Source organism: Pan paniscus, chromosome 10 (genome assembly GCF_029289425.2).
Source record: "Pan paniscus chromosome 10, NHGRI_mPanPan1-v2.0_pri, whole genome shotgun sequence".
Taxonomy (NCBI): Eukaryota; Metazoa; Chordata; class Mammalia; order Primates; family Hominidae; genus Pan; species Pan paniscus.
This window is the reverse complement of record NC_073259.2, coordinates 120,335,277-120,350,100: the sequence shown is the minus strand read 5'-3', so window position 1 is coordinate 120,350,100 and position 14,824 is coordinate 120,335,277. Positions and strand designations below refer to the sequence as shown.

The following is a 14,824-nucleotide window of genomic DNA, read 5'->3' as shown; positions in this document are numbered from 1 at the left end:
CTTCACATGTTTGGGCATTGCTTAGGCTGTGTGTTTTTCTTGAACTTTTTGTAGGTTAAAAGGCTTGGAACAAGTTACTAAGGCTACTATGCTTGGTCACCTTCTTCCAGTGTTACTGACCTCCTTGATGCATCCAAATTTACAGACTCTGATCATGGCGGATGCCCTGATGCCTCAGCTAGTGCAGCTGGTACTCTATACCAGCCAGGTATGATCCTTGGTGTGCCAAAGTGAACTGCTTTTTGGCCAACCTGCTTCACAGGGTGGCTGTTTGCTTTCACTGAAGACAGAATAAACATAATCCTGCCTTTCAGAAACCAAGGGAAATAATGATGGAATGAAGAAAAATATCATGTCATAAAAATAAATAATAAGGGAAAACATTTTATTTGTTTGACTAAATTACTAACTGCAACCTTTTAGCAAGTGTTCATGGCTGATCAGCTATAAAAATGCTAATATACAATGCTACTAAAAACCTACCATTATAGTTTGTCTCCTGAGTCCTTGCCAGCTAATAGTAGCTAATATAAATGATGCATTCCATTACAGCATTAAGTAAAATAATGTTAAGTGGTCTAAGTAGCACAGCATTTCTTAATGAAGGAGAGCAGACTAGGATTGTAAAAAGATGATTTAAGAGAGACCTGTAAGTTTGGCTGTCATACCATTCAGATAACTGACAGTAGCCCTGGAAGACATAATGATGGTTTTGTGTTTCAGACGGCGTTGCTGCTTAAAACCCAGTGTCCGGTTTTTGCTGAGGTGGGCTGTTCCCCGTGTGGTGCACCAGACCAGAAGTGCAGGCTGTTCCCTGATGAGAGGTAATGAATGCTGCTTCCTTGCAGGAACCCTTTTCTTGTTTTCTTTGGGTGAAAGCGTAGTACTCCTTTTATGAAAATGATTTTTAGCAAGGATTATCTAGCTGTGAAAAGAAAAAGACTTCAGAATGAAAATTTTAGATAACTGTAGCATTGCTTTGTAGATTTATAGCAACTGGTTAGAATAAATTTCCCCATGGATCAAGAGATTAGTTCAAAATTGATCTGAAATTCTCATATGCTAATAGTGGGGATGTAAAATATTATGACTTTGGCAGGCAGTTTGGCTGTTTCTTTTTTTTTTTTTTCTGAGACGGAGCCTTGCTCTGTCACCCAGGCTGGAGTGCAGTGGCGCAATCTCAGCTCACTGCAACCTCCACCTCCTGGGTTCAAGCAATTCTCCTGTCTCAGCCTCATGAGTAGCTAGGATTACAGGCGTACGCCACCACACCCAGCTAATTTTTGTATTTTTTAGTAGAGACGAGGTCTCACTGTGTTGGCCAGGCTGGTTTTGAACTCCTGACCTCATGATCCGCCCACCTCGGCCTCCCAAAGTGCTGGGATTACAGGCGTGAGCCACCACACCCTGCCGGCTGTTTCTTAAAAAGTTAAACATACACCTATTGTATGACCCAACTATTTCACTTTTAGGTATTCACACAAGAAAAGAAAGCATAGGTTCTTACAAAGCTTTGACATTAAGGTTCGTAACAGTTTTGGTTAGAAGAGCCCAAAACTGGAAACAACATAAACGTCCATCAGTAAGTGAATGGATAAGCAAATTGTGATATAGTCATACAATGGACTCTAATCAGCAATAAAAAGGAATGAACTTTTGTTATATACAACAATGTTTATATAATCTCAAAATACTTAACCCTGAGTGAAAGAAGCCACATACTATAAAACTCTAGAAAATGCAAACTAATCTCTAGTGACAGACAGCAAATAAGTGATCACCTGGCAGAGAAATGGAGTGGTTACAAAGAGGAAGAAGGAAACTTAATGGTATAACAAATGTCCAAACTTATCAAGTTGTATGTTTTAAATATGTGCAATTTATTATGTCAATTATGTTGCATTAAAGCTGTCTTTAAAAAAGATTTCCTGGGTTTCTCTAGAGCAGCAGGCTATGGAATTGAGCTTTTCGCAGTGATGAAAACTTCTATCTGTGCTGTCTAGTTCCATAGCCACAGGTAGTTATTTAGCACCTGCAATATAGCTAATGTGACTGAGGAGCTGAATTTTAAATTTTATTTCATTTAAATTCAATTTAATTGAAATGGCCACATGTGACTAGTAGCTACCATATTGGACAGTAAGGCTTTGCAGCTCAAGCTTCGGAGTTGAAAGAATAAGAGAATTCCATGGTAACTAAGTTTAAGTCTTAGGAGTTTGTATTCCACAACCTCAGGCTCCATGTCGTCCTTGAGAGTTCAATTACAGTAGGTAAGAGAACCTTTGAAGTTACCTTTCTTTAGTAAAAATTATGGTGAAAAGTAGCTATGTAGACTCCTGGAGTTTTCAACAATTGTCGTGTAGATATCAACAAAAGGAAATGTTTACAGGATGCTAACCCTGTGGGATTTGCAAAGTGGCCAATCTTAAAGATCCTTTACAGTATCTTTTTTTTTTTTCTGAGTACCTTTAAATGAGAATTGATCAGGTCTTCTCTTGGATATCAACTGGGCTTTGCCCTTGAAAAAAAGAGGGAAAAATGAAAATATATCTCTGCTTCTTGTCCTGGAAAAAGGCAAAAAAGAAAAAAAAAAGCAAGTATAATATCTGACAACAAGGAAAGAAAAAACCCTTAAATGTAGGAATTTTTAAAATGTTTCTGATTGCCACTGATATCAAGCATTTAAAAGCCTCAGTGTTATCATACTGCATGCTGTGGAAAATTAAAGAGCAATTTAATGTTTACATTGTTTTTCCTTTCCTTGGCTGCTAAGCTAAATCACTTTCTCTTTTTCTGTTTAGAATGTTAGAAGAGAAGGAAGAGCCAGGATTTCTCACTGGTTTAAAGATTCCTGCCCCATGGGCTGCTGGAAAGACTGTGGAAACAGTCCACCCCGTCAGAGACAACTATAAATTTAAAGAAACGGTCCATATCCCAGGAGCTCGCTGCCTGTACCTTAGATTTGATAGCAGATGCTCTTCGCAATATGACTATGACAAAGTAAGTAAGAACTGGGTTACTATTGGTTCCACCTCGAGTAAGCTGATTCTTAGATGCTTCTTATTTTTCTTTGCTGCTGGTCACCATTCTTGACTGATTTCTGTCTGCAGATATCTCTAAGGAGAACTTTCCTAAGATAAAGTTCTTATCTTTGAAGGGTAGTGATTGAGGGAGTTAAAGAAACACCACCTCTGCAGTCTAAGAACAATGTTTTAATGATATGTTGAAAGTGTACTTTGTAAGCTTTCAGGTGCTTAGATATGAGAGGAAGGAAATGTTCCTTTTCATTCTGCTTACCCCCTGCCCTCCCTCTGTGCTTGAAGTTACCCCAGATGTGTGATGTCCATTCATCTAGAAAGGTCTCACTGCCCAATTCTTGGGGCTTCTCATGTATCTTTTGGGAAAAGGTGGCTTTTTAGAAGGGTTTCAGAGGTGCTAGGATCTGGTTTATATTTATTTAAACGTTTGTTCTTTTTTTGAGGAAGAGTAGTTTTCCAACCTGGTGGCTTAACAGTTATGAACGAAAGGAAGCATCTTAGGGGTTGAAGCATTTTCTTCTACTTAGAATTGTTGAATTGTAACCCGTCATGTGGTCTTAGGGGGAAAGGCTAATGAAATATGTAACGTATGAAAGAACAGTTGGAGGATTATCTAACAGCTTCGTGCATACTATTTTTATGTAGCTTCTTAGTGATCTGTTTTCTCTCTCCCCTGTGAACTGTGTGAGGGCAAATGGGCTTAAATCCTAGCAGGGGATTCTGACTTCTGAGGCTGACTTTTAAAAAAATTCTATCCGGGGAGGTTTTTAGGTTAAAAATAAAGGACTTCTTAACTGTATATACTATGAGATGGTGAAACACATTTCTGGGCAAGTTATAGAATCCTCTTCCCCATTATCTTTTAGGATAGTGAAGATTCCCAGGTGTCCCCAAAGCCTTGTCTTCAAAACTCACCTTAGCTGGAAGCAAGAAAATATATGAGATGATCTTTAGTAGGCCTTTCAGAAACGTATCTCTCCTAGCATCAGTCCACCGTAATTCATAGCTCCTGGCATTGGCTACCCCCATTTCCCAGGTTCAGGTGAAGTGACTTTTAATATAGAAATGGGAGAGGCTGCCATTTTAGTTGGTGTCATTTTGTTTCTCCTTTAAAAACTGTATTTTGCATTTCCAATATGCGCTAACTTATGCCTGCAGTAGACATTAGTGTTAAATGGTGAAGCACAAAGAGGCTTACTACATGGATAAAAGTACATTTACTTTTCCAGTGGTCCCTGGCTGGTGTCAGCAAAAGGCCCCAAAGGGTAAGAAATCACGAAATAATAAGCATTCAGGGCTGAAGATAGAGCTACTAAATCTGAACTTAGATGCAGTGAGAAGCAGTCAGAGCGCACATTAGAAGACAGGGTTTGGTATTTACAGAAGCCAGAGCTTTATTTTTCCTATGGAAGTCTTTGAATGCCAAATGAGCTATAAATGTTTCTTCTGCCGATTAGAAAGTCAGCCAGCTGGTTATAAATGAATTAGAGAAATATTGATACATGAAAACTGACCCAAGAAGCAGCAGCCCCCTTTCTGGCCCAAATTTGTATCATTTTCTTTTTATACCATTAAGCAACACCCTAAGAATATATGGCTTATTTTCAATTTGTTGCATTTTTAAAAATTCTTATTTATTCATTGATTTTTTTTTTTGGTGCTTTTATTTTGTTGTTGTGTTAGATATAACCATATTTCCATCTGTATTTGCTCACTTTATTAATTTTGGGGAGGACTTAAGGGGCCAAACTGTTATTAAAGAGTTATTTGTTATTAATTAGCATTAAAATAGCTATTTCAAAAATATTGATGTACAATAACTGAGTATAACTATTTAATGTGAGGTCCCCAAGCCAATTAAAGTGTGGTAATATAAAAAGTATACTTCTTTTTATTAAGAATTGTTATTACTCTGTGGCTTCCCTGTAAATACCAATGACTGATTGCATCCAAACTAGTATCAGTTATACCTAAAAAAATCAGGAAATACTAGTTATACTATAATGACACCAATGCCTGGTTATAATTGTATTTTAAACAAATGTTTTTGCAGCCTTTTTATTTGTAGATGTTGTTTTTGTTTTTCTTTTACAGTCTAACAGTATATTTTCTGTTTTGAAGTTGGTGATATATGCGGGGCCTAACACAAACAGTAGGAAGGTTGCTGAATATGGAGGCAACACACTGGGATATGGCAGCCGTAGTGTCTTAGGAACTGGTTGGCCGAAAGACTTGGTGAAGGTATGGTATCCAGTCATAATCGCTTCCTAGAAAAGAAAATGAACTTGCAGTCCTCACAGGTCCAAGTACTAACTGTAATCCCAGAAAAACATTTGCCCTGGGGGCTTTTGTTGAGGTGGAGCCACCTTACCAGTCCTGTCAGCTCACTCCTTCTATTCAGAATGACCCTCCTTTCACTTGTAGGACATCAGACCCCTGTTCACTCCCTTTCACAAGTTACTCCATGCATAGAAGTTGTCACAGCATTTTCTTCCTTGTTGATTAAAAGGGTTGCTAGATCTTCCAGCTTAGTTCTCCTCTACACTCCCTGTTGACAAGTACCCTAGAACCACAAGGCCATTGCAGTGTAAAAGTATTGAGTTAATGTGTTCAGATGAATTTGGGCCTTTGGAGCAAAAACAATTATCCATTCTCAAACTGATGAAATTAGTGCCATGCTTTGTAATTTGGCCCTCAAACTACTTAACTGTGTATCTGCCTGGAATATGAATATAAGACTGAAATGTCTGTTAAAACCCAAAAATGTCTCCAAAGTCTGTTCCCGGGGCCTTTATTTCATATATGTTATGGACTCTCTTTAATTCAGCCATAGATGGCAAGCCATTTGTTAGAAATTATGGCCAGGTGCAGCTGCTCACGCCTATAGTCCCAGCACTTTGGGAGGCTGCGGCGGGCAGATCACCTGAGGTCAGGAGTTTGAGACCAGCCTGGCAAACATGATGAAACCCTGTCTCTACTAAAAATACAAAACTTAGCCGGGCGTGGTGGTGTGTGTCTGTCATGCCAGCTACTCAGGAGGCTGAGACAGGAGAATCGCTTAAACTCAGGAGGTGGAGGTTGCAGTGAGTCAAGATTGCGCCATTGCACTGCAGTCTGGGTGACAGAACGAAACTCCATTACAAAAAAAAAAAAAGAGAGAAATTATGCTCAAGGCCGAGCAAGGTGGCTCACGCCTGTAATCCCAGCACTTTGGGAGGCTGAGGTGGACAGACTGCTTGAGCCCAAGAATTTGAGACCAGCGTGGGCAACATAGTGAGACCTTGTCTCTACAAAAAAAAAAAATAAAAAAATTAGCTGGGCATGGTTCTGCACACTTGTAGTTCCAGCTATTCAGGAGGCTGAAGTGGGAGGATTGCTTGAGCCCGGGAGATTGAGACTGCAGTGAGCCATGATTGTGCCACTGCACTCCAGCCCGGGTGACAGAGTAAGACCTTGTCTCAAAAAAAAAAAAAAAAAAAATTATTTTCAAGATTTGATTAACCTTTACCTTGATCTTGCTAATGGGCAACTGTGGCCCATTTCACAGATGCCTCATCCCAAAGGCGACCTCATCAGGAGAGACACTTAAAGGACTGGTTGTCTAAATGAGAGGGAATAGAATTTGAATCAAAAAGCAAATGAGAAAAGGAGTGAAATATTGCTGTGGTCCTTTTTGAAAGTAAACCTCTGAAATTCATTGCTCTTTTGAAATTGTGTATCTTGTTTTTAAAGTGCATTTCCCCCCTTGCTTAAATTTTAAGGTGGAAGGAGATACAGTCACCTTCTCCTTTGAAATGAGAAGTGGCCGTGAACACAACACTCCTGATAAAGCCATGTGGGGCTTTGCTTGCACAGTTCGCGCTCAGGTACTTGAATCTAACCACTGCCGTGGACAAAATGTACTATCTGCTATGTGCCTTGATTACATACAGCATATTTGCCTTGGAAACAGGGCAGAATATGAGTCACTCTTTCATCTTTCTCTTCTAGTTGGCACTAGTCAACTACTAGCAGTTAGTAGTACTTTTACAGAATAAAACTAGCCATGACCTAAAATCAACTCAGCAGCACAGAAATAAATCTATTGATTGGAGCTCCCTCTTCAAAGCTTGGGAGGTGACCTGACCCCAGCATCTTTCCACAGGGCAAAGAGGACTCAATAGAACTTAATAGAAATAAGCACTTAGATCCTGGGTTTTAAGAGTAGTTAAGCATCTGGCTGGGCGTGGTGGCTCACACCTGTAATCCCAGCACTTTGGGAGGCTGAGGCGGGTGAATCAGCTGAGGTCAGGAGTTCGAGATCAGCCTGGCCAACTTGGTGAAACCCCGTCTCTACTAAAAATACAAAAATTAGCCAGATGTGGTGGTGGGCACCTGTAGTCCTAGCTATTCGAGAGGCTGAGGGAGGAGAATCGCTTGAACCGGGAAGCAGAGATTGCAGTGAGCTGAGATCATGCCACTGTACTCCAGCCTGGGTGATAGAGTGAGACTCCGTCTCAAAAATTAAAAAACAAACAAACAAACAAAAAACAGAGTACTTAAGCATCCTACTTACCCCTCCAGTTGCCTGATTCCAAAAACGTATTTTAGACTTTGAGGTTTCTTAAGCTTAACCAAGCTAAGACTCTCCAGAGTGGCATTAACTGCTAGAATGTAAGCTCCGTGAGAGCAGGGATCTTCATTTCATTCTCCGATGTATCTCAGGCACCTAGAACAATGGCTGGCACACAGAGGACACCCAGTAAATATTTCTTGAATGAATTCACTGCAGTCATTGACAACATCACAGTTTGAGCACAGGGTGGAAGTGAAAAAACAAAATAGTGATTTATACTTAGGTGGGCACAACAGAGAGGAAGCTATCAAAGAATCAGGCTTCTTTATTTCATTTGTACTATTTATTTGATTTGTACTATTATATATGGGGTCTGATCAACTATTTTCTCTCCAGAAATGTGTTGAGACTTCACTCTGGTCATTCCAGTGCCACCATCTAGTCATGATTTGGGTGCTGTACCTGTGTCCCCTAGCAGTGATACTCGATGCTGCTCTGTAGAACCCTGTGGTTGGGGACAGTGCAGTGTGGGGCAGCACAGGTAGCAGCCTCTGCCAGTGTACACTGACCAGTGTGGTTTACCCCTGTCTGCATTGTAGGAGTCTTCGGAGGATGTCTCAGGAGGCTTGCCCTTTCTGGTAGACCTGGCTTTAGGTCTTTCTGTGTTAGCTTGTTCCATGTTAAGAATCCTGTACAATGGACCAGAAATTACCAAAGAAGAAGAAGCCTGTCAGGAGCTATTGCGGTCCAAACTTTTACAAAGGTAACAAAAAGGTTGAAATTGAGCTAGTGTTGCCTGCAAAGGAAAAAGGACTTTATGTGGAAAAATCCTTTTGGTACATTTCCCAGGTGATTGTGCCTACTGCCTGGCAATCTCATGGGTGTCATTGTGTCTAAGAAAAATAAGATGAAAATTACACCATAGTGCTTTCTGGCCCTTACTTTACTAAATTTAAAATTACATCTTTGAACTGCATAAGCTTTTCTCCAACACAATTATTGTCTAATTAAATTGAATGATCCCAAGAGGATGTGTGGATGTGTGATAAAGCAAACACAGCAAATGTTTATTGTACAATCTAGACAAGTGTCTGTGGATATTAACCATGTCATTCTTTCAGCTTTTCTGTACATTTAAAAGTTTTAATGATTAAATATTGGGGGGAGCTAGATCCCCAAAGATGGGCTTTCATACAATGCTCACTTGTCTTTAGCTTCTGGAGAAGGTTTGATGAGTAATTACTTAACACAGAATATGATCCTTCATATGTTTGATGTATCTGCAAACATCCAATAGCTTTCCAATACTCTTGTTGAGAGAGGAAGTGAAGAGCCTCTTTTCTGTCTGCTCAGGTGCCAGTGGCAGGTGGAGGCCAATGGCGTGATCTCCCCTGCCCTTACTCCGAGCCCCTCTCCACTGCCTCTGACCATAGAGGAAGACAGAGAATTCACCTACCCCTCTGATGTCCTCGTGCCTCCTGTTGGAAACTACTTTGATCTGCCTCGGATCAGACTGCCTCCAGGAATCATGATAAAGCTCAGGGAAATTTCTGGGCGTGCTAGACCTCAATTTAGACCAAGTATAAAGTATGTTGCTGTGTAGTGTTTTACTTTTCCCAATGGGAAAAAAAAGTTTAAACAATTGAAATGGGTATATTTCTTTTGTGGTCTAGTAAATGAAACTTTAATTTTATGTTTACTCCATGAATGTTAAAATTAACTGAGTCTAGAGGGCCCACCAGGCAGTATTCCAGACTAGGGGCTCTCAAAATTTGGCCCACCAGTCAGCAGCATTGGCATCACTTGGGAACTTGTTGGTTCTTGGACCCCATTTTGCACCTATTGAATCAGAAGGTCTGAGGATGGGGCGCAGCTTAACAAGTTTCCCATTTGACTGATGCATGCTAAAGTATGACAAGTGCTAGGTTTATCTCTAGTATTTTGACCTTCTACTAGCAGTCAGCCTCTACTTTACTTTCCAGAGTCTAGAGACATGTGTTTATTTTTGATGCCTAGAGAAATGGTGAGGAGTTCTCTAATGTAGAATGTACATACAGTTACAAATGTCTGTGGTATTCTTGCTTAAAGTCAAGTCTGTTTTGCAGGCCTCTGCTCTGCCTCCTGAGGCAGGATTTCAGAGAGAAAACTTTAGAGAATATATGAAATTTAAAATGAAAAAAATACAGAAAACACTATCGTTTTTAGCCCAACATCCATATGTACTGAACACTGCAGGCCATAATACTGCATAAAATTAATTAGTGGATAGATGCTGCTGAAGATCTTTTCTTAGCCTTAGCCCTCTTCCAGCTCTAATATGTCTCTAACTCAAAATGTAGCAATCATAGAAAATGAAGTCTCTTTTTTTTTTTTTTTTGAGAGGGAGTCTCGCTCTGTCACACAGGCTGGAGTGCAGTGATGTGATCTTGGCTCACTGCAACCTCTGTCTCCTAGTTTCAAGAGATTCTCCTGCCTCAGCCTCCCTAGTAACTGGGATTACAGGCACACACCACCACACCCGGCTAATTTTGTGTTTTTAGTAGAGACGGGGTTTCTCCACGTTGGCCAGGCTGGTCTCAAACTCCTGACCTCAAGTGATTCACCAGCCTCAGCCTCCCAAAGTGCTAGGATTACAGGCTGAAGTCTCTTTACTCTTGATTTTCAGCTTTATCAGCCAATGTCAGTTTTATCAGTCAATATACTAAATTATTTGCCAACATAAGACTCCGACAATGCCATTATACTATTCATACCTCTTACTCTATTGTAATAAAGGAGGTGTGGTGAATGTTTAATATCTTTAGATCAAAGCCTAAGTTCTCCAACCTGTAAAATACTCTCTTGGGCCTGGGGCATGGTGGCTCATGCCTGTAATCCCAATACTTTGGGAGGCCAAGTCAGGAGAATCGCTTGATCCCAGGAGTTCAAGACCAGCCTGAGCAACATAGTGAGAAACCGCCACCCTAAAATTTTTTTTCTTAAATTAGCTGAGCATGGCAGCATGCACCTGTAGTCTCAGCTACCTGGGAGGCTGAGGCAGGAGGATCCCTTGAGCCCAGGAGTTTGAGGCTGCAGGCTGCAGTGAGCCATGATTGCTCCACTGAACTGCAGCCTAGGTGACAGAGGGAGACCTTGTCTCTAAAGAAATAAAAAATAAAAATAAAATACAGTATTGAGAAGCTGAGAGCATGGCATATACCTGACTGATTTCCATTGTGATCACAGAGAAGTGATTCAGCCAGACGTGATGGAGGAAATGGTGGTATCTTGTGTTATTAAGCACTTGAACTTGGTTGATGCACTGCAGTCTCTAATAAATTTCCAATATCAAGAAGAACATGCTGAAGAATATGATTTATTATGTAAAATTATGGGAGAGACCTTTAAGAAACTCAATGCCATGGAGAGACAGCTGCAGGTAAATGTCTGATAACTGTTGGAAACAATTTCTTTTATGGAAATTTAAAGAAATTTAGAATGTGATCTAATTTTTAAAATTACTATTGTGACTAAAATTTTGAATCGTACTTGTTTTTATTTTGCATCTATTTTAATGTATTTATTAGAGTGTTGCAGAACTGGAACAAAAATGGCAAAGTGAAGTTGATGATGCCATGCAGGGGAAACTGGAGAACAACATACCTTTCTTTTATGATTACCATTTTAATGAGGTGAGCAAATTGTATGATTTGTCACTGGGGTATTGCCATTTAGAGAGCAAAGGTATATACTGTGTGTGTGTGTGTGTGTGTGTGTGTGTGTGTGTGTGTGTGTGTAGAGGTAAAATAATGTCATTTCCTAAAATGTTGCACACTCCAAAAATGTACCTATTCTTTAAAAGAGGTTAAATGAAAATTGATTAGATCAACATGCAGTATACAAATAATTACTCATTAGGTTGGTTTTTTAACTGATTAATAGTTTTATAAAGATATATAAAGAAGTTGTCATCATGGTCAAATTTTGCTTTCAAGCCTTAAAAAACAAAAAATAGGCAAAATTATAAGCCCTGAAAGAATTCCCAGAAAGTAGTCAATGCCATTTTTAATCATTAAAATATCAAATAATAACTTACAAATGAGTTTCAAGCATAGAAATGTAGACCAAAGGTGGTGGTTTTTCTCTGAAATTTTCTGTTCATTTTAATATATGTATAGTAAAACTTGGTTCTTGCAGATCCTGCATACCATCTTTTTTTTCTTTAGAACAAAATGAAAGAACTAGAACTTTTATGTTCAATGAAGGAAGTCTCCTTTGATGGGAATGATCTTGAAAACATGGTCCTATCACTGAGGTTAGTCGTATTAATAACTATTAAGGCTATTATCACCTTGATGCTCAAAACACACTGTAAAGGTCTAGTCTCTTAATAGATATATTTTTAAATGTTGTGAATTTACTAAATATTTTAGAGTTGGAACTCATTTGGTAAATTGGAAATTTTGGTTTTAGCCTTCCAAAGTTAGCATAGGCATTTGAAACAGAAAAAGGAGCCAGAAATGGCCAGAGTTTCTAACACTGTTACTTGGATGAGGAAACAGGGAAGTAAGCAATGTTGATTAGGTTACTTTTGCTTAGTTTCCCCTGTGTCTTCTCTTATTCTTTGTAAACATTTTTTTTAATAGTTGTTTTTGATAAGCTAGAGAACGACTCAATGCACATCAGTCTTTCTTTATAGGGAGAAGTTCCTACAAGAAGTGAATTCTCTTATTCAGAAACCCTCACACCCACTGGCTAAAACAAAGACGTTAGTGAAGAGTTTAATGAACCGAGCCGAGCTGTTGCTGCATGTCACCATCGCAGCCCAGTCGGGCCTCACGAGAAGCATCTCTGGGACCCCTGCTGAAACACCAGGTACTGCTCAAAGATAGCCCCTAATCGGCTTCTGTTATATGAACAGAGAATATACTCTGTTCATACAAGACACACAGCTATATCTTGAAAAATTCACTCTTGGGTACTCTGAGAAAGGAAAACAAAAGGAAATTTTAACATATTTAATTTTGCCTTATACTTTCTCTGCAAAGCACTTGAGTGACAAAAGAAAAACAAAGAAATACTTGTATGTCATTAAATTCCTGTGGTCAACTTCTTGTTTTCTTTATTTTATTTTATTTTTTGAGACTGAGTCTCACTCTGTCGCCCAGACTAGAGTGCAGTGGCGCAATCTTGGCTCACCGAAACCTCCGCCTCCCAGGTTCAAGCAATTCTTCTGCTTCAGCCTCCCGAGTAGCTGGGATTACAGGCGCATGCCACCATGCCTGGCTAATTTTTGTATTTTTGGTAGAGATGGGGTTTCACTATGTTGGCTAGGTTGGTCTCGAACTCCTGACCTCAGGTGATCCGCCCACCTTGGCGTCCTAACATGCTAGGATTACAGGTGTGAGCCACTGCGCCCGTTTTTGTTTTCATACTAACATATATAATTATATTTCATAGTAACATATACAATTAGTCAACATCATAAATCTTGTAACATTTTTTCCTCTTTACTTGAAGCTGAGTTTGCATTTCATCTTTAATAATTATGTGGAACCTTGTGATATGACTTCCTGGAAATTAACTTTTTCTAGGTCACATTTTATTTTATTTTATTTTATTTTATTTTTTATTTTTTTGAGACGGAGTCTCACTCTGTTGTCCAGGCTGGAGTGCGGTGGCACAATCTCTGCTCACTGCAGTCTCTGTCTCCTGGGTTCAAGTGATTCTCCTGCCTCAGCTTCCCAGGTAGGTGGGATTACAGGCGCTCACCACCATGCCCAGCTAATTTTTGTATTTTTAGTAGAGACAGGGTTTTGCTATGTTGGCCAGGCTGGTCTTGAACCCCTGACCTCAGGTGATCTGCCCACCTCAGCCTCCCAAAGTGCTGGGATTACAGGCGTGAGCCACCACGCCCGGCCTAGGTCACATTTTAATTGTTAGCCTAAAAATGCATCTCTCAGGAAAATCATTGAGTCTTCTTACTTAAGACAGGATCTGTAACATGGCACAGCCCACAAGCATTCATTCTTAACCTGAGAGATAAAGTTAAATAAACATGTTCTTAAATGAAAGAGTCCATGTTACGTAGCCCCATTGCCCAGTGGGCAGTAGAGAGCAGGCAAACTTGTTTTCATCCCAGCTGGTCATCTAAGGCTCTTCTTACTTGGGATTTGAAGTCTAGGAGGACTCCCAGGGTCTCGCTCTCTAATACAGGTTCTCCCTGAGAACTTCAGGGGAAGACACAGGTTTGGGAGAGAGTGTGTGGTACAATCACATGCCAGGATGGTCTGCTATACACATAAGCCCTTGTTAAAGGTCCTGTATATAGACCTGACCACTTGGTAAGGCTGTTAGTACTGTCCCAGAGGCTCTTGACCTCAGAGATAACAGTATCTTCAAAAATTATAATTTTTTTATATTTAAGCTGTCTAACCACTCTTAAGATTTAAGCTGTCTAACCACTCTTAAGACAGATACAAAATGGTTTTCTCAGCTGGGCACAGTGGCTCATGCCTGTAATTCCAGAACTTTGGGAGGCCAAGGCAGGAGGATCGCTTACACCAGGAGTTCAAGACCAGGCTTTGCCACATAGCAGGACCTGGTCTCTACAAAAAAATATAAAAATTAGCCAGGCATGGTGGCATGCACCTGTAATCCCAGCTACTTGGGAGGCTGAGTTGGGAGGATTGCTTGAGTCCAGGAGTTCAAGGCTGCAGTAAGCCATGATTGCAGCACTGCTCTTCAGCCTGGGCAACAGAGCAAGACCCTGTCTCTAAATAAATAAATAAGTGAAAATTTTAGAAAAATAAAACAAAATGTTTTTTTTCCTGCACTTTCTCAACATCTTTTTTTCTTAGCTACTCTTGACATATAGTTTTATCTTCTTCCATTTAAGGATTGTTTTATAAAACATCTATTTCCCTGGATAGGGTTAAGGAGTATATCTTATAGAAAGACCAGTTCAGATTCCAACTCAAGTGTAATATTTATTCCTACCAACTATGATCAAAGCAGAGGTATCATTAAATGACAATAAATCAGTTAAATATATCTGGGGTTAAAGCAGGGGAAAAGGCCATCTCTGAAAAAAATGGATTTGGATGTATTTGAATTAAGAAATTTGGGCCAGGTGTGGTAGCTCACACCTGTAATCCTGGCACTTTGGGAGGCCAAGGTGGGCAGATCACTTGAAGTCAGGAGTTCGAGACCAGCCTGGCCAACATGGCGAAACCCCGTCTCTACTAAAAAA

The 14,824-nt window shown here is 39.9% G+C and overlaps 1 protein-coding gene across 7 annotated transcripts in view; it reads left to right on the top strand.

Moving 5' to 3' along the window:
• HECTD4 (HECT domain E3 ubiquitin protein ligase 4) overlaps positions 1-14,824 on the top strand; it is a 222,188-nt gene that overhangs the window by 122,856 nt on the left and 84,508 nt on the right. For 5 of the 7 annotated variants that reach the window (XR_010108967.1, XM_034934553.3, XM_034934552.3 and 2 more), the window contains 11 exons: positions 55-208; positions 724-824; positions 2,802-3,000; positions 5,133-5,279; positions 6,800-6,904; positions 8,193-8,356; positions 8,947-9,180; positions 10,819-11,011; positions 11,160-11,264; positions 11,799-11,887; positions 12,272-12,447. Coding sequence is in view for 6 of the 7 variants with exons in the window: in XM_034934553.3 (XP_034790444.1) it covers positions 55-208; positions 724-824; positions 2,802-3,000; positions 5,133-5,279; positions 6,800-6,904; positions 8,193-8,356; positions 8,947-9,180; positions 10,819-11,011; positions 11,160-11,264; positions 11,799-11,887; positions 12,272-12,447 (1,667 nt within the window). In the remaining variant the exon portion in view is untranslated. The remainder of the gene's footprint in view (positions 1-54; positions 209-723; positions 825-2,801; positions 3,001-5,132; positions 5,280-6,799; positions 6,905-8,192; positions 8,357-8,946; positions 9,181-10,818; positions 11,012-11,159; positions 11,265-11,798; positions 11,888-12,271; positions 12,448-14,824) is intronic. The other 2 variants (XM_034934555.3, XM_034934554.4) reach the window with 1 other exon arrangement.